Below are 21671 nucleotides of genomic sequence, written 5' to 3'. Positions count from 1 at the left end.
CCTGAAGTGGGGGAACTTTTTCTCTTATCGCCACCCCAAGCTCCAAGTCAAGTGTTTGTGACTCTCTAAAAGCTGTGAAATTTGGCCTATTAATCAACGTGCCACTGGCGAAACTTGGGGACATGCATTTCCTTGATTGGTCCCGTTTTTATTTTGGTTACAAGCTTGTTTTTTTTAGGTAAATCTAAAAAAAATGTCTCATGCTAAAGTTACTTTTTGCATATGTATGCCATAGTGCCGCAGAGTCTCATCTTCCACTACTCCCAAAATCTGCAGACACCAGTTGTCCATCTGTGCATATGCGGGTCACACATCTGTAAAGCTCCAGATGTTCCCCTAACATGAGATGAAAACCGCTTTTCCCGTGCCTACACGCTGGCTAAACCGTAAAAGTTTCAGATCACCCACTGGACTCTCCGCCATGTGGTTGATCTGTGAAGCCTGAAGCAGTGCGGCGATCTAAGAGTCCAATTGGGATGGACCAACATGTTTTTGTCAGGGCCGATACAGATTATCAGTAGTCGAGGGTGTTGGTAACCGATACTCGGAGCACATACTCATTTTCACTAAAAGGGAAAATATTGGCATCGAAATTCGAAAAAATACAAACATCAGCTCTTAAATTTGTTGAATTTTAAGCATAAATGTACTGAACAACTTCTAGGATTCGTCAAATATTGGAGTTTAAAAATCTAAATAAATCTTAAGTCATTAGACATCTTCGTTTCAAAAATGTAACAAAAGCTTCGGTTATCCCAGGGACAGTAGCATGTCTTCAAAAGTTAAATAAAATCTTAAGCAAGTAAATAGCTCACTATAGTTTTCCACAGTAAATAAAGTTTGCCAAAATGTCTAAATATCTGAAGTATTACATTTTTACTTATCTTTTTATTTCAAACAAAAACAGAAGTGAGTTCCCAGGGTCAACAGCATGTCTTATAACGTGAGCTGAAAATTGAAATAAACAGTTCCCTGAAGTTAAAACTTTTTTCGATCTATTATTGGCCGTATGGTTCTTCAAAATGGCTGATGCCGATATTTGTAAAGCGCTTACCTTTTGGATTTGATGTAGCGTTTCAGACTCAGGCAGTAGCTCGAGAGTGGCGCTGGATCTTCACCCAGCCCGGAAACCCAGTGATGGACGGCTATTATCTCTTTGACTGCCAAAAACGTTAAATAACGTTTAGTAAAATCCTATGGAGGAGTGCCAAAGACGTTAAAAGACGTTTTTTTCAAAACAGAGGTGAAACTAACCATTTCCTATTGTTGATTACTGAAAAACGGAATAAGGTAGAAACAAACTTTTTTTCTGATGAAAGTCCAATCTTTCATTTGGTAGTATGTGTGTTTCCATAGTCCAAACACATCATTTTCTGTGGCCCTTGAAAGATCAGTCAAAATGCTTAAATCGGCTGGCACCCACGGCATCCCTTTCCTGAAAACGTCTGGCAGTCAAAGAGTTATATTAATTCGCCTCCCTGTGACTTAACAGTGGGGTCGACATTTTGCAGAACATCTTGCTTGCACAGTTTCATAAATAGACGAGGTTATGCAGAACCCAGAAAGAAAGGCCATTTTCCAGAATGTATCAAAAGATGCATCCATGAATGATTTGGTCCCCGGAAAAACAAAAGTCCACCTTTTGTGAACTTTCGTCCACCCGCCGTGCATACAGTTGGTAGTGTGTCTCGGAAAATGAGAGTGGTGATCAGTCCCGGGCTAAACGGACTCCTGGCTCCAATTCCATCCCCGCCAACCTGCACAGAATAAGCATCCCAGCTAATGAATGTTGAGCCGCCAACGACACGCAGGGGAACTATTGAAAGTGTTTGTGTTTTTACCGTAATAACACTGATTTCATCCCTGCCGTAACCACACATCCTGGGCCTAATAAATGATTCCGTAAAGGTGTGGTCTTTCGTTTTGTCCGTTTGTGTTTGTAAACAACCGATTCAAAACGGACTCCTCTCATGGCTCCACCCCCTTCAGTGACACGCCCCCCCGCTCTGTGATTGGCTGGGGGGGGTGAACGTAGACTTTCCGCCCACAAACGTCCCTCTCATGGCAAAACACAACAAAATGGCAAACATGATCCACAGGAAGTTGCATCATTCGGATCCTCAGCAGGCCATGGGAAGGCCAAAAGTAAGTTCACAAATTGATTTTACTATATTTTAACTATGACAGTTGCCTAAATTATTTTCCATTACAGGTATTATTATTTTTAAATGCAATTTTTATTGACTGGCTGTATTGTTCTTAGCATCAGCATGCTATTAGCATAAATGCCACGTGGCTAAAAAATAAAATAAAAATCCTGTGGCTTTCAGTCCTCTTAATCAAGTGAGGAGTTTCAGTACAGTAAAACGCTGACATAATAAAATCAATTGCCTGAGGTTCAATATGTGCTGTTATGATTTTGAAAAAAGACAGAAATGTAAATTTAGTTTGAGATGGTTACAGATTTGATGGTGAACAGAAAAACCCGGCATTTTCTATATTTGATTGTAAATTTTGTGTGTAGCTCCATCTCGGGATTCGTTTTTCTTGGCGTCCCTCAAGGTCAGTCACTCGTTTAGCATAAGAATGAGTGCGGCGATCAGCACCTACACCGCACTTGACACGTACACGTGTCAATAAAGTAACGCGCTCAATAATAGCAAAGGCGTCGCAATGGACCTCACGTCAATCACTCGACCTTGCCGTGTCCTTTTTTTTTCTTCTTTAACGTCCGCTCCAGTCTTCAACGACTGTTACTTCCTTCCACATCTCTCTCTCTCTCTCTCTCGGTCAAAGGCTCAATGACTCCGGGCCGAGATGCCATCTCTTCTTTCCCCGGTGCAGACACATCATAAAAGCCTGGCAAAATGACATTACGCCACCACTATTGCATTACCTCAGCTAACACTCACCTGCTGCTGGCGGGAGAAGAAGAAGAAAAGCCGATTGGAGCGCCGCAACCAAGTCAGCTTCTGAGACCGAAAAACTCATCAGTAACCTAAACCCGCGATTCTGCTGCAGTTGGAACAAATTGGTTAAAAAAATGTTTATATACATTTGGGGCTTTTATTTTGAAAGACGTCTGTGGTAGGGATGAGCTGACAAACAAGCAACAAACAAAAAGTTGATACTAAATCTGCTTAAGTGGGCCACCAACAACTGATGTAGTGAGCTGGATTTGGCCTCCAGTTCTTGGGTTCTTGGGTTTCCCATGGCTTGGGACATGAGTAGTGTGTGTGTGTGTGGCTTGAAATCAATGACATATGAAAGCTGTTTTCTGTCATTATCTGCACCGAGCAGTCGTCTAGTGAGTGACTGATGAATTGTCTCCCTACTGAAGGGCGATAGTGGAAAATCAGCTAATCCAGGGAGAGTAAACATGCGACGATGGGAGCCACTTGACTTGCAAACGTGGATCTGACCTAGCCTAATATTAACATCCTCAAACTAAGGAGATAAACAGTGCTCAGCAAGTTATACAAGCAGTTTACAAGATATTGTTTTTTTTTTTCGCATTAATGTTATGTGAGGCATCTTAAAGCTTTTTGTGACATAACAATCACACCCTGTAGTGAAAACAATCACTCGCTTGTGTGCTTGAGGTTGGAACATACCACAGAAACGAATGTCAAATTGTCATTAATTAGGGGAACACAATTGCAATAATAAAGCTAGATGTGGCAAAACAATCACATGCTAGTGTTGTGAAAACAATAATTTTGGAACTGTAAAACAATTAGATGCCAGTCGTCAGCTGCGTATTGCCCATGTGTTGTATCTCAAGGTAGGACCATAGGACAATCACTAATACTAAAATGTTAAAAATGGAAAATAACTTGATTATTAGTATGTGTGGCATAACAATCACACATTTGTGTTAAGAAAAAAATCCGTAAACAGTGCTCAGCAATCTATAGAAGTAGTTTAAAAGATGTGATTTCTTTCACATTAAAGCAATGTGAGGATCCTTTAAGATGTCTGCGACATAACAATCACACCCCCCGTAGTGAAAACAATCACTCGCTCGTGTGCTTGAGATCGGAACATACCACAGACACTAATGTTAAACTGTCATTAAGGGGAAACCATTGCAATAATAAAGCTAGGTGTGGCAAAACAATCACATTCTAGTGTTGTGAAAACAATAATTTCGTAACGGTACAACAATTAGATGCCAGTTGTCAGCTGCGTGTTGCCCATGTGTGGTAATTAGCATAGGATAGTCACTAATACTAACATGTCAAAAATGGAAAATCATTTGATTATTAGTATATGTGGCAGATAGTTCAGATGTTCAGAATCTTCAGATAGTATGTGTATTTTCAATTAAATTGTAATGCAAAATTTGATGGCTCGCATCTGCATTTAAAATTTATTTTAATGTTACGTTTTTTTAATTAAATTAGGTGTGTATGTAAAAATTTTTTTGAATAAATCCATTAAATATAATAACTGAAAATTATCATTTTAAATAACACCAAATATGTCAAATGCATTTTGCTCTATTGAATTCAATTTAAAAATATGTTTTTGTTACCATGAAAATTGGACAAAATACAACTCAAACATATAAAATCTATGATTTTAAAAAGGTATCAGTTTGAATTTAAATTGTGAAAAAAATGTATGCTGTTGTATTTGTTATTCGTCAAAATTAATAATTTTAACTGTTGAAAACATTTTTTTTTTAATTATATAACCTAGATTTATGCTTCTGTTGTATTGAATTTAAAAAAAAATATCAGTATATTTATAATCATGGATATAATTTTAATTTAATAATTTAATTTAATATAATTTATTAAATATATTTACTACATAAAACAACTTAAATGTAGAAAAGCTTTTCATGTTTTCCTAAATAAAATAAATGCAATTGATCATTGGAGTAATGTTTGATATTTTTTTTTACTATCCTTTGATAGTAGTTTTACTACATTCTTTTGAAGATTAAATCAATATTTTAAACAAACTGTATGAATATTTTTTTTATGTATGAATGACATTTTATTTCAAAAATATCATCAAAATGACGGTAGCATGATTTTTCTGGACACGGATGGTGGGTGCGCACCAGCTTCAGAGTGCGTCGTGCGCGGCGGCCCAACGCAGCAAAGGGAGGAAGAGGAAACAAAAGGCGAAAGGGCAAACACTCAATTTACAGCTGAAATGATTTTGCAGCAGGTCATCGGGTTCAAACGCGAGCATGAAAAGAAAAGTGGCGTCTCCAAGCAAACGTCTTTTTCTGTTTCCAGGCCGTACTGTCCCGTCCTCCCCTGTGGGACACGGACGGCCATGGCTTGTACACAATGGCGGGATTGTGAGTATAAATAGCTGATGGTTGACTCCCACCTTGCACACGTATGAAAATCAACACAGACGACAGTTTATTTCCCAACTGGCCTGGGAAAGTCGACATCCCCCGAGCAGGAACAACAACGGCGAATGACTTCCTGGGGTCGCGATGCAGAAAGGGAAAAGAAGAATGTTGCTCAAATTACCTTTCAGTTATTCATAATAAATGATATACATTTACTATGTTAAGGATTTACCAAGGCAGGATACAGATAAATATCTAAAAAGTCCACAAGTGTTTTTGTGGAATATTGACATTATTTCTAGGAAATCATAATGTCCCGTCATTGGTGAGTTTTATTATTTATTTTAGAACAAGTCTGCTGGCTACTCTGAGGTACTTGGGGCTACCTGGTGGACTACTGAGGCATCATGGGCTGCCTCTCCTCATCTCGCCAGCAAGTGTATGCAAAACACAAGGTTGATCTAACTGGCGAGTGTGCCTGTATCGCTTAATGAGTTGGCTCACCAGCAAGTGCATGCACATTTTGTCCATCGTTTGGCTGTTTCCTTTCCTGCATTGCTTCTTGAGCTGGCTCCTATCAATGTCGCCGACAAGCGTATGTGTAATACGAAGCTCTATCTTGCCAGCAAGTGTATACTTAGGAGCGGGCTGGAGCTCACCAGCAAGTGTATGCACATTTTGTCCATCGTTTGGCTGTTTCCTTTCCTGCATTGCTTCTTGAGCTGGCTCCTATCAATGTCGCCGACAAGCGTATGTGTAATACGAAGCTCTATCTTGCCAGCAAGTGTATACTTAGGAGCGGGCTGGAGCTCACCAGCAAGTGTGTGCACATTTTGTCCATCGTTTGGCTGTTTCCTTTCCTGCATTGCTTCTTGAGCTGGCTCCTATCAATGTCGCCGACAAGCGTATGTGTAATACGAAGCTCTATCTCACCAGCAAGTGTGTGCGTAACATCTATCTGGATCTTGCTAGTTCAGGTTAGCATTTGGATGTTTTCTCTTCTGCATTGCTTGGTGAGTTGGCTGTCGTTGTTGCAAAAAGCCACCACAGCCTAATTTTGCCATATATTTGCTTGAAAGTGGCTGTGGACATTCCCCCAACCTAGATGATCATGTCATGAGTGGAGAAACTTTCTTGTTCTTCTTTTATAAAAATGTGCTGGACAAAAAAAAACACAGCCAAAGAAAACCTATTTTAGCACACACAGAGCAGGATTGAAAATAAGCTTAGAGAATTTTACTTCAACTCTGGTTGACCCTTTTTAGAAGGTCTGGTTTGCTTGCAGCACAACACAGTAGCTGGCGGCTTGCCAGGTAATTGTCCCCTTCTCCTGTTAATCAGTGCTTTTGTCCATTAGTGCTCGTGTAGCTCGTTTGAAACCAATGCATGTTTTATGACGTGCTAATAACAGTTAGAAACGCGTTCAAATTTATTCGGACCCCAATCATTTAGCCAGATTTAGTTAGCCTCTGAGCACGGTGGCCCAGTGAGGGAAAAAATGCAGTTGAACACGTGCCTTAGGAGCACAACAAGCCGGTTTTGACAATATAAGGAGTAGAAGGTACAACTGCAATTGAATGTAGGGAGTCCAAATAAAGTCATCCGAAAAAAAAATAACTCAAGATAAGGACAGATATAGTACAAAACTACAAGCAACATAGTCAAGGTTGAAACACAACAAAGAAGAAAAATAAGATGGGCATGTAAAATGAACTGTTAAAAAATATATAAGTTAAAAAAAAAAAAACCGATATATACATACTGTATATCAATAAAAGGCAACATCCCAACCTGTGTTAAAAGCAAGAGGGGAAAAATGTATTGTTTTGGCGCCATCTGGTTGTATCTTTGTACATAAGTGAGTTGAGGAACTTCGTTATGACAAAAGTAGTCCTTGACCGCCACCGTGTGTCATCCATAAGCAAATACAGTAAATACATTTTTTTAGGAAGCTGAGTTCTGTCACTTGGGGGAGATTTGACTATTTTTGGACCCCCAAATTGCGACTGGCGGGCGGGCCCCCAGTTTGAGGAGCACTGCTGGCTGCTGATTATCACCTCTGGAGTGTTCTCATATTTTCGTGGCATTCACTTGACAGCCATGGAGAGGCGAGCAATCAAGACGTATTCATTCACGGCTGAAAGGCGATTGACGGCGGTTGCAGACAGTTTGCCGTGAGCAGCTGTCTGCCGCTTTCAGACATGGGGGGGGGCAAAAATATAATTTGCTTGAAAGAGGATGAGCTCATGAATTTAATTCCCTCGCTCCTTCTGGTAATGCCTGCCACAGTCACGTCACAAAAACGCAATATAATATATTATAATATATATATATATATTTTTTTTTTTTAAGACAACACATTCTATGACCGAATGTATACTATTATTATTATTATTATTATTATTATTATTAAATAATAATGGCCTAATATTGATGAGCATTCCTTTTACTAGCTACTGGACGAGTGCTCATGGAGTAATGACGTATGCCTGCCCTGCACAATCTACGAGTGGCTAGCGCCCCCTGGTGGTCAATAGACTTTGTTACAAGATGTCTTTCGTGGCTTTACGTTTCAAACCATACTACACGTCTCCACCCCCCACTTCCAAACACCAACGCTACTTTCAAACCCTAAACCTACTTTTGAAGCCTAATTTGAAACCCTAATCCAAGTTTAAAATGACGAGCCACGTAGCTAGGAGGCCTTGTCACGTGCCTTCACGGGCAGTGACGCCTGACTCGGAGGTGCTTTTTGTAAACTCACAACCAAACATGCATACAGTAGTATTGTACTGTATGTACGCTTAAAATTAGCCCTAAAACAACAGAAAGCTGGGAATGGATTATACATTTAGCATCAAATTACATTGATATCTACTGTATGTCAAATTAATCATTAATAGCGAATGTCGGATGCTGAAACTAAATACGCTATTAAAATATTGGAACTAATGTATGGGAGGACACATTGTAAGAACAGGTCTTCAGTACACAGCTTTGACCTTGGTCACCTTTCTGTCTTTCAGTTGAGTGTCTCAAGAAAGCGTGTTGAGACTGTTTACTACCAAGAGTTCAAAGGTCACTTCACAGGCTTATGCTGTAATTGCACCACTGTCCCCAGATTGACCGCATAGCCTGGTCCTGTTTGGTATTGGGCATTTCAACGGATAGGAAGCTCTAAATTGACTTTCACTATAATGTTGTATAGACTGGCTGAGTAATATGACTTCTTACTCCTTTTCCATGACTTGCCCCTATTCTAAGTGTACGTATGAGGTGAGTGTGACCTGCTTGCTTTGCTCACCACCAAACATGTGACGTGACCGTGCCGCATACTTTCTCCCTTTCTGGAAAGTAACCTGTAACTGCTAAATTTAGAGGCCCCACGTGCCGAGACATTCCAACGTGTGGTTTTCGCTGTACTTGCTTTGAAGAGGGTTTGTGGTACCTGTGAGATCTTGTGCAATACTCTCACGGCAACAGTTTTTGATATACAGTGTTTCCTCACCTAATGTACTCATTTTATGAAAGTTATGAGGGTTTGAACATTGAGAAATGTGAGAAAATGTAAGTGCCTCAATGAAAAAAGTGTATAAACTATGTGGTGAGGGCTTTTAGAGCCGTAAAATATTTCTAATAAATGTAAATCATAAAGCTAACTACTTTGCGGATTTAATTTATTGTGGGTATTTTTGGGAACCCAACACCAGCGGAAAACGAGAGAACACTGTACTGTAATTCAATTTTGCGTTTGTAATGTTATTGTTTCACGTTTGTCTTGGGTGATTGTGATGTATAATGGGAAGTTGGGAAAGGCCGAAAGTTGGGAAATTACATGCTATTCAAATATTTGCATTTTGCACAACCTTAGTCTGGCTCCGTTTAAAACGTTTTTCAATTCAACAAAAACAAATACAAAACATTGACCACATTTGAGGTCAAAGAATGAATCAAATAATAAAAAAAAAAAGCTTTTTGCTTATGCCCGAAAGAAATGTGGAAGGGCAAGACTACCGGTCCAAGATGGCGGCCACTCCGCATGTCGCAGGCTCCGTTGGAGGAGCAAGCAAACGCTCCCGTGCAGAGGAGGAGAGAAGGGCGGTGCTTAGCCAGCCCGGCCGCTGCTATAACATCGCAGTGCGACTGTGTGCGCCTTCCTTCCTCTTCGCTCCGAGTTTCGTCGAGTGTCAAGCGCAAAGTGATCCGGGCCGGGGGAGACATGGCTGGATATCTGAAAGTCCTCAACTCGCTGTCTAGGTCTGCCGCCGCAGCCTTTTCCAGAAACCCGGCGGTACTCGCCCCGGCTGCTCAATGTCAGACTTTGCAGCAAAGGAACTGTGAGTGTGCCGACGGAAGAAATCATGCAAAATGGGTCGAATTTGTCATGGACCGATTGGGTTTTACGTCAGCCGTTAGTCGCCGGCGGCGGCGGCGCCTGGTTAGCAGCCATGCTAGCCGGGCTCGCGCGCTGCTCCTCCGCATGGATGCGGTTCGATAGCTTTGTGATTTAACGTCGAAGGCGAAAGTATTAAAATCTCATAGATAATTCTGATTTCAAATGGCTGCAGTTGTATGAGTAGCTTCGACTATCACCGGCTTTTTGTCACCCAGGGCCAGCGGAGCCCGTCTTTGTCTTCCCCATTCAAAGTGAATGGAGCGGGCAACTGAAAATACGCGCTAAAAGGGCAAAATGTTTGCTGACTTTAACGTTTCAGCCAACGTTTTTCTTGAGAAGGCATGGCGTAGACTTTTGGCATCGTCGAAGGTAATGGAACGTTTCGTAAAAATGAACGGTTACTGTTTTTTTCAAACGCGACCGACGAGTCAAACTGGTTATTTAAATAATAATCGACTAACATTGAATTGACTGTCATCCCTGTAAGGGTGTCTTTGGGGGCAAAGTTTCCCCAAGGTCAGCGCCGCAGACGAGGCTCCTCCGCGGTCAGAAATGGCTGCCGATGTCCTACATACTCTTTTTCCATCCCCTCCCTTGGCTACCGCAGTTTTGTCACGCTGCTGCGCTCTTGGTTTGAACCTGAACACCAAAAAGGTTGAGGAAAAATATCATGCAAATCGGCTGCTTGCGCGATACCTTAAAATAAACTTTGGACTTGCATCCCCTTTTGTTTAACTGCATAATAAAGCTTCATTGTCACATGATCGCTGCAGGCTACCCCAAATGAACTGCAAACTGAGACTACCTGAGCAAACCCTCGGGCCACATAGCCATTTATCAAGTTAAAGGGTCACTTGAAGGACTCCTGGCCATTTGTGTTGGTGTAGTATTGTATTGCCAATGTAGTATTTGCTAACAACAGGGCCTGTGTCATGTGTGTTGCCGGTGCCGGCGTGCCCTATTTCAAATGCATGTTAAAAGTAATAAACGTCAGCATGCAGTTTCTTGGCTTTGTCTCATATGTGACTTGCCTGACAGTAATGCTAACTTTCTATCTGTGTTGGGAGGGAATTGGCTATAACCTTCAATGGCTGCAGGTTCATGTCAGGTGAAAGTGAAACTAGGAAGGGCATTTAAGGTGACCGAGGTCATCCCGACTCTTTTCAACTTTGGCCTCATTTCAAGCGTTGATGAATCGGTTGAATTTGCATCGAACTGCGATGTGTTGTTTGGTATGACGTGTTCTCAAAAGCTGCAATTATGAACTGCGGTCGGTCTTGGGATAAATCTCGCATTGCAGGTGGTGCGGAGAATGCACACGGTCGCGGCGGCGAGCGGGCCTTTGTGCCGCTCGCCCTTCAGAGCCTGCTGTGTTGATCCAGCCACACTTACGTAACATTCTCTGCTCAAGTCCCACCTACCCCCCCCCCCCCTCCTCTGCATTGTGATGGCAGAATACCAGCTGTAGTGGATTTGGTGGTTTGTCAACCAAAGGGGAGTATAAAATGTGTTTTCACCCATGATGCACTGCACCAAGCATAATGCTGATAGAGTAGAAGATACCGTTGTGTCAACGAAAATGAAATGTCATGCCTAGATTGTATTGTTTGTGTATGGCTTCTGCTTGTGAGTCACAACTAAACCAAATCTTTATTTTCATGCTTGAATGCAATACCGAAATTTTCCGCTGCTTTTGCAATCCTGGTCACCGTTGTTGGAGAGAAGTCATGAATGTGAATGAGAGGGTGGTGGTGGTCTTGAGATAAGCATAATCATTGATTATTGATTTAATCACCTTAACAGAGGCAAGATGGTAGCGGTTGTTTGCTGCAGCAAAGCAGATGTTGATTCAGTCAAATGGCAAAAAATATATATTTTTCTAATGATCAAGTCAAGCCGTTGCAATGATTCCCTCAGTCCCGGGATGTGAAGTTGTTGTCAAGCAATCAGCAGCTCTGAGCAGCTCATGCTTGAGTGCTTTCCTTTCTTTGTAAGCATTGGACTCCTTTTGGGCTACTCTGAATAACAGAAGGGCACATTTGAAGGGACATTAATTGACCAGAAAAAGCCATATTAGAAGAATCGATACATGGTTTTATGAATCGATATTGGGCTCTGAAAAGCAATATGAATATTCTAATCCCAGCCCTACCAGTGATTACTCTCAACGACAACATTAACAGTCGTCTCTGCAAGTTTATTTTCGGTCCATCAGCTGAGGTTTGTATCATGTTGGGAACAGAGCGGCGGCTGTTTGGACAGGTGTTCCCATGACTGCAAGTGGGTCAAATGTCTCCGCAAACCAGCATCGGGGTGCGGGGGGTAGTGGGCGGGCATTAATTCGGGGCGAGAAGTCTCTTGATCTTCTGCTCCTTCCTTCGTCTTTGTACTTTTTCAATGCACTCAAGTAACTCTGCTGGCTCAAGAGATTGAGAGCTCGTCCTGGTTTGAGATGTTGAAAAGAGACATTTTGCAATCTGCATCAAGAGCATACAATGAAAGACCTGCTTCTTCGTTGCCATGCAAATCAAATAAAGCCATGGTGTCTGCTGATTGAAATCAGCTGCGTTGGAGCAGGGAAACCTGAAATCCAAAACCTGCAGGACTCTGGCCCTTGAGGACGGAGTTCGCCCACCACTGGTTTGGAGCGAGTACGCATTTTGAGGGTAAAACTCTTACGTTCCACTTTTTAAAAAAAAATATATATATTTAAAAAAAAAATAAAAAAAAAGTTGAACATTACAGTTTTACCACGTAATGTAAAGTGTGTGTGTGTTCAATTTTGTAGATTCCACTCTGTGATCCTCCGTTGTTTTTCCTTCTTCTTAACCAAGAGACACATTCGATGGAATGCGACACCACAGTACTTTCCTTTAACAAGATTACCACTGATAAGAAGGTTATCTTGTCACCCGCGTCCGCGCATTTGTGAGCCTGTCTGCTGGCAGCATTATGGCCAAAATACACCCGGTTCACTTTCTGCACGGGCCATGAAAGAACAAATTGAAGCTTCTCTCTCTTTTTTTTTTTTTTTCTCTCTCTCTCTTGACAAGATGAGTGCTGCTGTAATCAAAAAAAAACATTCCTGTGTGGTGACGGTCTCGTTTTGTGGTGATTGACAGATGCCGACAAGCGCATCAAAGTGGCCCAGCCGGTGGTGGAGATGGACGGGGACGAGATGACCAGGATCATCTGGGAGTTCATCAAGGAAAAAGTGAGCGTTCAACACACACACGCGTCAAGCCCGCCCGCCCGCCTGCATGCTCCCGAGTCGGCTTTATTTTTAAACCAGACTGACACGTGGACGCGAGTAGGCGGGGAGGTTGCCTCCAATGTGTGGGCTGGGCCTCGAGTGCTGATTCATTCAGAAACGTTGCCGGGGAGACGGCAGACGGCGCATGCGCTCTGCGTGCGCGTTTTCTTCCATGACCACAGACAAGAATAACCGCAAATAAACATGAATTATATTTGTACTAGGGCCCGACTAATTATTCTGATTATTGGTAGAAAAAAATACAGATCCATCTGCCAATTATTTATCTCTCTATATCTCTATCTATATATCTCTCAAACCAGGACGAGCTCTCAATCTCTTGAGACTTCGGGGATTGTATTTCGTGCCATGACATGTGGAAATGTGAGTGTCAGGACAAAAAAATATATATTTTTTAAAAATCCTTGGATGTTTGCGTTCTTGAATTTTGAGAAAAGGAAGTCTTTGAATCCTTCAACTATCAACTTTAAATACAACTTGACAGGCCCGCGACGAAATAAAACAATAAAGTGAGATAGAATCAACTAAAAATAATAGCAATTTAAAACAAAACAAAACAGTAAGAACAAATACTGCACTGACTTTTCCTGTGCGTTTTGGCCTCTTGGGGGCAGTGTGGTGCCGTGCATCCAATGGCGTACACACTTGAAGTGAGTACAGAAGAAAGTTGTGTGGAATTCTGTAAAAATACCTCGTTTTTCACACATTGGGAAGAATGGGCTTTTCTTCAATAATGTCTTAAGGGGTAAATAATCATCCATTTGACCCAATTGGCCGTTGGTTGAAGGCCAATAATTAAACCGTCGGTCGATTTGAAACTATCTTTATGTCCCAAAATATTGAGTTAAGCGCAAATGTATTTATTTTTCATCTGTGCACCCACAGCTCATCCTTTCCAACGTCGATGTGGAGCTGAAGTACTTTGACCTGGGTCTGCCTTACCGCGACCAGACCGACGACCAGGTGACCATCGACTCCGCCCTAGCCACCAAGAAGTACAGCGTAGCGGTCAAATGCGCCACCATCACACCCGACGAGGCCAGAGTGGAAGGTTTGTGAGAAGTGTTGTGCCTCGGGTGCGTGTCACTCAATTGTCAAACGATTTATTGGCCGCTTATCAAAAACGGAGCGTGAGGGAATTTCAAGTTTTCAATTTGGTTCACAATTACCTTGCAGTAAATTCATTAAAGTGTTTGGAAGGTTTGAATTCACTCTTCACACAACCAATTTCCTCAAGTAGCATCCGCCCACTAGGAAAAAAAAACCGCCTCACTTTAAAGGCCAACTTACTTTTTCCTCCCCACCCATCATTAGAAGAATTGTTGTAATTACCTTCTGATGACGTGTGATGTTTTGTGCTAGATTCCTTTGTGGCAGCACATCAGGTACTGCTTGTAAAGATGAACTTTGTTGGAGGTTTTGCTGCCAAGAGTTCAGCAAAACATGCTGGTAACATATCATTTGACCACATGACCAGACAGTGTGCTGTCCTTGATTTAAGAGCTTGCGCTTGACTCAAAGCACTCAATTCTCAAATTGTCTTTTCCCACTCAAATGAATGGAAATGAAATGAATTTGTTCCAGCCTTATGAAAAACCAAAGCAATTTTTTTAGTAACATGTTTATTGGGGCTGCAACAACTGAATATTTTAAAGTAATCACATTAATCCGTCCATTATTTTGTTAATTGTTGAATCAAAACCACCCCTTATTTGGAAAGCCTGTACTGGGGGAATTCCAGTCGTAAAAATTTTGAAATAATACATTTTATCATTATAATACATGTATTTGTGGAGACTGGGGTCAAAGTAGTATTTTACAATTTAAAAAATGTGCAGAATTTCACAAGCTACTTCATGTTGAAGATTAGAAAAATGTACTGAGCTGTCACCGTCTGAAAATGCAATGATGCCATCTAGTGGCAAAAAATGACCAACACAAAAGAATGACTAAAATATGTTTTTTTTAGTTAGTTTAATATTTTTCCACTTTAATGTTAACAAGAGTATGAAACTTTAAAAAAAAAAAAACATTTTTATTGTAGTTTTCACAAAAATGTAACATTCCACTGTAAATCTAAATCTGATGCATTATTATTATTAAAAATTAGATGGCTCTTAATATGAAGAGAAAAATGCACTGAGCTGTCACCAACGTCTATCAAATGCAATGATGCCATCTAGTGGCAAAAAAAATGACCAACACAAATCAATATCACACGTTTTTTTACAGTAATTTTTTTTTAATTTTAACTCAATTTTATAATATTACTGTAACCATGACTAAAATATGCAGCCATATTTTTATTCTACATATTTTTTACTTTTGTGTTAACAAGAGTATGAAACTTGGAAAACACATTTTTATTGTACATTTAGAACAGATATAAAATTTGTGATTAATCATGAGTTAACTAATGAAGTCATGTGATTATTTACGATTAAAAAAATAATAATAAAAATGTCATCGCCCGACACCCCTAATTAAAATTAATTTACTTTTTTATACACCTTCTAAATCAACCCATTTGTAAATATGTTTTTTTTTTTTTATGATTTTTTTAAATTTATTTTATTATTATGTGAATGTCCAGAGTTTAGCCTGAAGAAGATGTGGAAGAGCCCCAACGGTACCATCAGGAACATCCTGGGCGGCACCGTCTTCCGCGAGCCAATCATCTGCAAGAACATTCCCAGGCTGGTTCCCGGCTGGACGCAGCCCATCACCATCGGCAGACACGCTTTTGGCGACCAGGTACGAGCAGCAGGTGGGGACGAACCCAAAGCAACAGTCGTTGAAATGAGATTCTTTTCTCCTCCCAGTACCGAGCGACAGACTTTGTTGTGGACCAGCCGGGCAAATTCAAGATCATCTTCTCACCCGCTGATGGCGGCGCGGGCAAGGAATGGGAAGTGTACGACTTCCCCGCAGGCGGTTGCGGGATGGGCATGTACAACACGGACGAGGTGAGGGACCGTTTGAAGAATGCAAAATGTTTCTTTGGCTAATCTGCCGGCAAATCTCTTAAACCTCGCTGGTTTAACGGCTGCTTTTGCTGACAAGCGGCGAGCGGTCGCTAACTCTGCTCCGCTTGCGTTTTCTTGACTTTCTGTTTGGTTTGACATCGGACGAGGTCGCGTCGAAGATGTCAGGGGCAAGGCGAGGCTGTTAACCTCTCCAACTGATTGCTTCTCTTTCTTTCTGCTCAGTCCATAACAGGCTTTGCACACAGTTGCTTCCAGTACGCCATTAACAAGAAGTGGCCGCTATACATGAGCACAAAGAACACCATTCTTAAAGCGTACGACGGCAGATTTAAAGACATCTTCGAGGACATCTTTCAGAAGTGAGTTGCAGTGTTTGAGTGCATGTTCGAGGCCTCGTGGACAAATGTGCCACAGTGCAACCGATCAAGGAAATCCGATGTGTGTGTTTGCACCGTTGCACTTGACCATTTTGAGTTGCCCGTTGTAGGGCTGGGCGATATGGCCCAAAAAATACAATTTCGATTTTTTTTCCCCGTTTATTTCTTTATTTTTCCAGTCATTCAATTTGAATCTAATAAATCCAGCAAATATTTATTTAAACAGGGATGTGATTTTTCCGCTAATTCGCGGAATTCCGCTTTTTTTTATCTCCCCCCCCAAAAAAATATACTGTATATATTCCGATAATTTTTTTTTAATATTATTTATTTATTTTTTTTCAAGTAGTAGTTGATTGTGTATGCACATGACTCCGACAGATAACATCTTCTGCTATAACAAAGACATTTGTGGTATGCTCTAATATGAGTTACTTTTCATTTGGTCATGATACAATTATTTGTTCATGAAATTTGAACTCTTCAACATTATTTATGTGTTAACTTAGTAATCACATTAGTTAGATATGATGATATTCTCAGTGATAGTTTTTAAAAGCAAAGGCAGTCCAATGTTTTTGAATGGGACTGATTTTGAGTTGACTAAAACTGCCATTTTATATGGGATAGTTCAATATACATTGAAAATTGATGCTGTTGTTTTGTCTATTTCTTTGTCATGTCAGTGCATTGAAAGTACTTCAAAACACGGAAAACCCATGAGCTCCGGGGGGCGAAGCCTAGCTGGGTGCCAGCGGCCCCCAAACCCCCGGCTAAATTTTCAGATAATTTCACTTTGGTCAAATCACATCCCTGTTTAAAGTGTCGTTTATTCAAAAATAATTTCTGTGCAAAAATGTTCAGACAACAATAATTCTCTCAATCAGTTCTAACATAAACTTAACATATACAAAAACTCACAATAATTCTGCATGTAACAGAACATAAGAAACAAAAGCTTTCAATAATCCAGAAGACAAAATTCATTTTAGTCAATTTTCAACGATTCGGTTTTCAAAATGACGATTAATCAAATCAATTTGATTTTTTTTTTTGCCCAGCCTGTTAACATTTCAGTCAAATCAGTTGACCTTCAAGAACTTGTGAGCGGAATGATGTTTTTCTTTCTCTAAATGACGTCTTAGGTGACTGAAGATAAATACTGAAAATATGCCGAGACTATCAACTATGTAATCATCAATTGGGGCTTTTGGGGGGGGGGGGAGTCTGACATAAGTGGGTCCTCTCTCACAATATAAAAATTGAATCTGCAGTTCCTTGGCGACATTGCGACCCGCAGTTAGCTAAGCTTAGCGACATATTTAGGATGTTCGATGACACTTTTTTTCAAACCAATACCAGTATGAGTCATTTTTGTACATAAAAAAAAGGACCGATCATTCTCAAGAAAGAACTACACTGTATATCCCAATATAGCTTTATTTTTTTTTTAAATGGCATGAAATGAATGGCAATTTTCTATTCTTCTAGTTTCTGATTGTAAAACGGCCACAGCAGCCGTCACGAGTATTGACACCTCGAAAGAAGGCCAGCCATTGGCTCAATAACTGTTACCAGCACTCGGCCAGTCGTACTACGTATACGGACACGCCAAAAATGCATCTTCCTACGGTTTTAGAGTGCCCCGTTGTCAGCCATGAGTGCACGCCAGCGTTAATATCGTTTTGGAATTTTCATTTTAGTTAGTTTTTATTTTGTTTTGTTTATTGCGCAATATTTAATAATCACCTTTGTAAAACGAGAAAAGTAACGCATTTCTTACCTAGTGTTGCATTTGGGCTAAGTTGAATGAAAAAGCAGGCGAGCCAAAAGTCAAGACGCAAATTTGTCGCCTAAGAGTGATGTCGTCTGAAGTTGCTTTTCTATTGGCTGCTGCTAGATGACATCACTTGTGTGTGTGTGTGTGTGACACACCTTCAGAAGTCTTGATTCCCGGCTGATATCGAAATAAATCTACTTAAAATCATCCCAAAGGCTCATCATGTATTAAATAAATTATGAAAGACTAAAACAAAGGAAATGTTCGCTATTATTATAGTTTTAGTTAGTTTTGTAAACATAAAATGTAGTTTCAGTTTGTTTTTTAAAAAGCATTTTCGTTTTTATTTTATTTCTTTAACGTCATTTTTGTTTTTTTTAAATTAATTTATTATTTTTTAAGGTGACGACTACTAATGGTAATAATGATGACGATATTAACTGACCATTTGTAGATATATGAACTCAAACTCGGTAATTATTAGTAACAAAATTTCTCTTCATTAACATCTCAGTGGATGAAGAAAATACCTGTTCAGAAGCAAACATGTTTTGCTTACGTGAATTATTAAATTTTAACAGATTATCACTTTACTACAGCTTTCTTGTTTTCCTTTGAAATGTGGATTCAGGTTAAGTTTTGTGCAGTTTTTTTTAGTTTTTTACCGACAGCAGTCTTCGGAACATTTGAAGAGGTTCACATTGTACTGTATTTAAATTGTGTTGTTTTTATCAGAGCGAGAAAGTAGCAATCTGAAAGCGATCCTCCTTGTGCTCGTCTTTTCCCAAAGGCACTACAAGCCCGAGTTTGACAAACTGAAGATCTGGTACGAGCACAGGCTTATCGACGACATGGTCGCGCAAGTGCTCAAGTCTTCTGGAGCCTTTGTGTGGGCGTGCAAGAACTACGACGGTGATGTTCAATCCGACATCATTGCGCAAGGTGAAGCGATGCCTAGCGGGGTATTTTTTTTTTATTTTTTATTTTTTTGCTGCTTTGTCAGACGACAAAAGATCTGACTTTGCCCTGCTTTCTTTCAGGTTTCGGTTCTCTCGGGCTTATGACGTCCGTGCTGGTGTGTCCTGACGGCAAAACTATTGAGGCTGAGGCTGCCCACGGCACCGTGACCAGGCACTACCGCGAGCACCAGAAGGTCATTTCACTTTTCAATTCAGCCGCAAAGCAGTCATTCTGTATTGTGGAGTTATACTGCCACCGTGTGGTCAATTGATGCTGGGACAGCATTACCTTGATATGTGCAATTGATTCACACCACTTGTCTTTCAAATCAGCTTTCCCACTTTGAAATCAATAATCTATTCCATCCCCCCCAAAAAAACTTTCTTTGTAATGCATTTTAAACATAAAAAAATTGTATATAGAGAAATAATCTATTTTTCTGTAATTATGGCGATTAATTATCGCCTGATCCCCCTAATTTTTAATAATCTTTTGTTTTAAAAAGAAAAGAGTATTTCAAAATATATTAAAATATTTTTTTAAAGAAAATATTATTTAAAAAAAATTATTACAATTATATTTTTTTAAGAAAAGATTAAAAAATTAGGGGCGTCAGGCGATTAAAAGTTTAAGCGTAATTAATTGCAAGACTTTACTAGTAAACTCACGATTACTCACAAATTTTATTTGTTCTAAATGTAAAATCATTTTTTTCCTAGGTTTTCATAAAAAAAAAACAACTAATAGTTAAAATGAATTTTTTTCCCGTTTATAGCAATGGCAGTGAATGAGTTAAGAGCAATCTAATCTTTAACAAGAAATAACTTGTGAAATTCTGCACATTTTAAAAATTGTAAAATAAAACATGACTTCAGTCTCCTCAAATATATGCATTATTATTACATTTATTACTGCAAAATGTAGTCGTGGGCGTGTCTGCTGTGTTGCGACTGGAATTCCCCCAGTGCAAGCTTTCCAAGTAAGGCCATTAATCGCGCGTTAAAAAAATAATAATAATTTGAGTTGATAAAGAAACTTTAAATTAACACGAAGCAAAAAAAAAAATGGACTTGGTGACTGCTCATAGCTTGGAAAAACACTTAATATGGGGCGCTTAAAGTCAAGATTTGTGTGAGTACATCCAAAGTCTAAATTGTGTCCTCCATGTTGTTTTCAGGGAAGGCCGACGAGCACCAACCCAATCGCCAGCATCTTCGCCTGGACCCGAGGCCTGGAGCACCGCGGCAAACTCGACGGAAATCCCGACATCATCAAGTAATCCATGTTTCACGCTCTTAAAGTTTCACCACAGCCCGGGGTCAAAACATGACTTTTGCTAAGAGGATCCTTTTTGTTGAAATGATCAGGTTCTCTCAGACTCTGGAGCGTGTGTGCGTGGAGACGGTGGAGAGTGGCACCATGACCAAGGATCTCGCTGGCTGCATCCATGGCCTGGCCAAGTAAGTTCCTCCGACTTGATATTCGCTGCCAGCCTTTTTCGGATCCGCCTTAACCCAAACACTACTGCATTTCTCCTCTTTAAAGTTTCGAAACATTATGCTAATGAGGCCATAATATTGAAGTACAATGACCTCTTTGGCATAAAACATCAATGTTGATATCGACGGCTCATTTATTCTGCAGCAGATGCACTCGTCAGACCACACGGTCATGTGATCAGTCATGGAGGAAAGAAGGAAAATATTGTGTATTGTGTAAATTGAGAGTGCAATTCACTCTTCTATTGAACTATTAGTAACTTCAGAGAGACTTTTTTTTTTGTGACAACGCTGCATTTTTTTCGTATCTCAACATTAAACCAAAATGGCTGGAAATTGTTGTTTTCACCTTCTTTTTTTTTTTTTGAAACATTTTCTGCAGCTATAAGCAGACCAGGGAAAAAAGACAAAATGAACCATTTTAGTTGAATCAAGGTAGTTTTTTGCAACCTTCATTTAAGCACAGGGGCTTACAAAAAAATACTTTTTAGGGATAAAACCTCCCATCTTGTTGTTTGATGCTCATGAATTCCTGCATCTTCACGTTTGTTCCTCTCGCCGTCTTTCCCCTCACAGCGTCAAGCTGAACGAGCACTACGTCAATACCACCGACTTCCTTGACGCCATCAAGACAAATCTGGACAAAGCCCTGGGCAAGTGACGGACTTGAAGAAAGTCACGAAGATGGCGTTGTCACGCTTCAGTTTTTGTACCTCATTTTTAACTTAAAGGTCAATCAATTCACAGATATTTTCATCTGAAGGACGAGCGTTTTGTGTTCTAGAAGTATTTGGTGTTCTTTTAGGGGTTATTACACGGTTGAGAGTTGCCCTAGCACTTAATGCCTCCCTAACACCTGTCCATTGTCTTGCAAGGTTTTATTTTTGTAATGTGAAGTACTGTATTCGATACTGTGTAATGCCTGGAGCAAGACTGCAGCTTATTTGGCAATAAACCCTTTGTTTGACCCACACTACACCTTGTCAAGTCTTTGAAAACCTAAACGCATCATCCTTACATAAAACACCGGTGTTGTCATAGGAGTTTGCAGCTTCTCAAAACCATACAATCATTTAAA

General features: G+C 40.2%; 1 protein-coding gene across 1 annotated transcript; it reads left to right on the top strand.

Annotated features, from left to right (window-relative positions):
• The first annotated feature begins 9402 nt into the window (after positions 1–9402).
• idh2 (isocitrate dehydrogenase (NADP(+)) 2) lies at positions 9403–21566 on the top strand. Its single transcript, XM_077567896.1, has 11 exons — positions 9403–9657; positions 12839–12930; positions 13876–14041; positions 15584–15744; positions 15813–15956; positions 16200–16336; positions 18925–19076; positions 19175–19287; positions 20272–20369; positions 20462–20554; positions 21170–21566. The coding sequence occupies exons 1-11, from the start codon at positions 9540–9542 to the stop codon at positions 21252–21254; spliced, it is 1359 nt and encodes a 452-aa protein (XP_077424022.1). The 5' UTR covers positions 9403–9539; the 3' UTR covers positions 21255–21566.
• The last annotated feature ends 105 nt before the right edge of the window (positions 21567–21671 follow it).

This window comes from Vanacampus margaritifer, chromosome 6 (assembly GCF_051991255.1).
Source record: "Vanacampus margaritifer isolate UIUO_Vmar chromosome 6, RoL_Vmar_1.0, whole genome shotgun sequence".
In the NCBI taxonomy this organism is placed as follows: Eukaryota; Metazoa; Chordata; class Actinopteri; order Syngnathiformes; family Syngnathidae; genus Vanacampus; species Vanacampus margaritifer.
The sequence above is the reverse complement of the archived record's forward strand: the minus strand, read 5'-3'. Positions and strand labels throughout refer to the sequence as shown.

Bases quoted from the DNA above. Each gene is read 5' to 3' on its own strand.
- idh2 (XM_077567896.1), top strand. From the start codon at position 9,540: ATGGCTGGATATCTGAAAGTCCTCAACTCGCTGTCTAGGTCTGCCGCC. The intron at 12,931-13,875 runs GTGAGCGTTCAA...GTGCACCCACAG, and splicing joins GGGAGTTCATCAAGGAAAAA to CTCATCCTTTCCAACGTCGA. The intron at 19,288-20,271 runs GTCATTTCACTT...TGTTGTTTTCAG, and splicing joins ACTACCGCGAGCACCAGAAG to GGAAGGCCGACGAGCACCAA.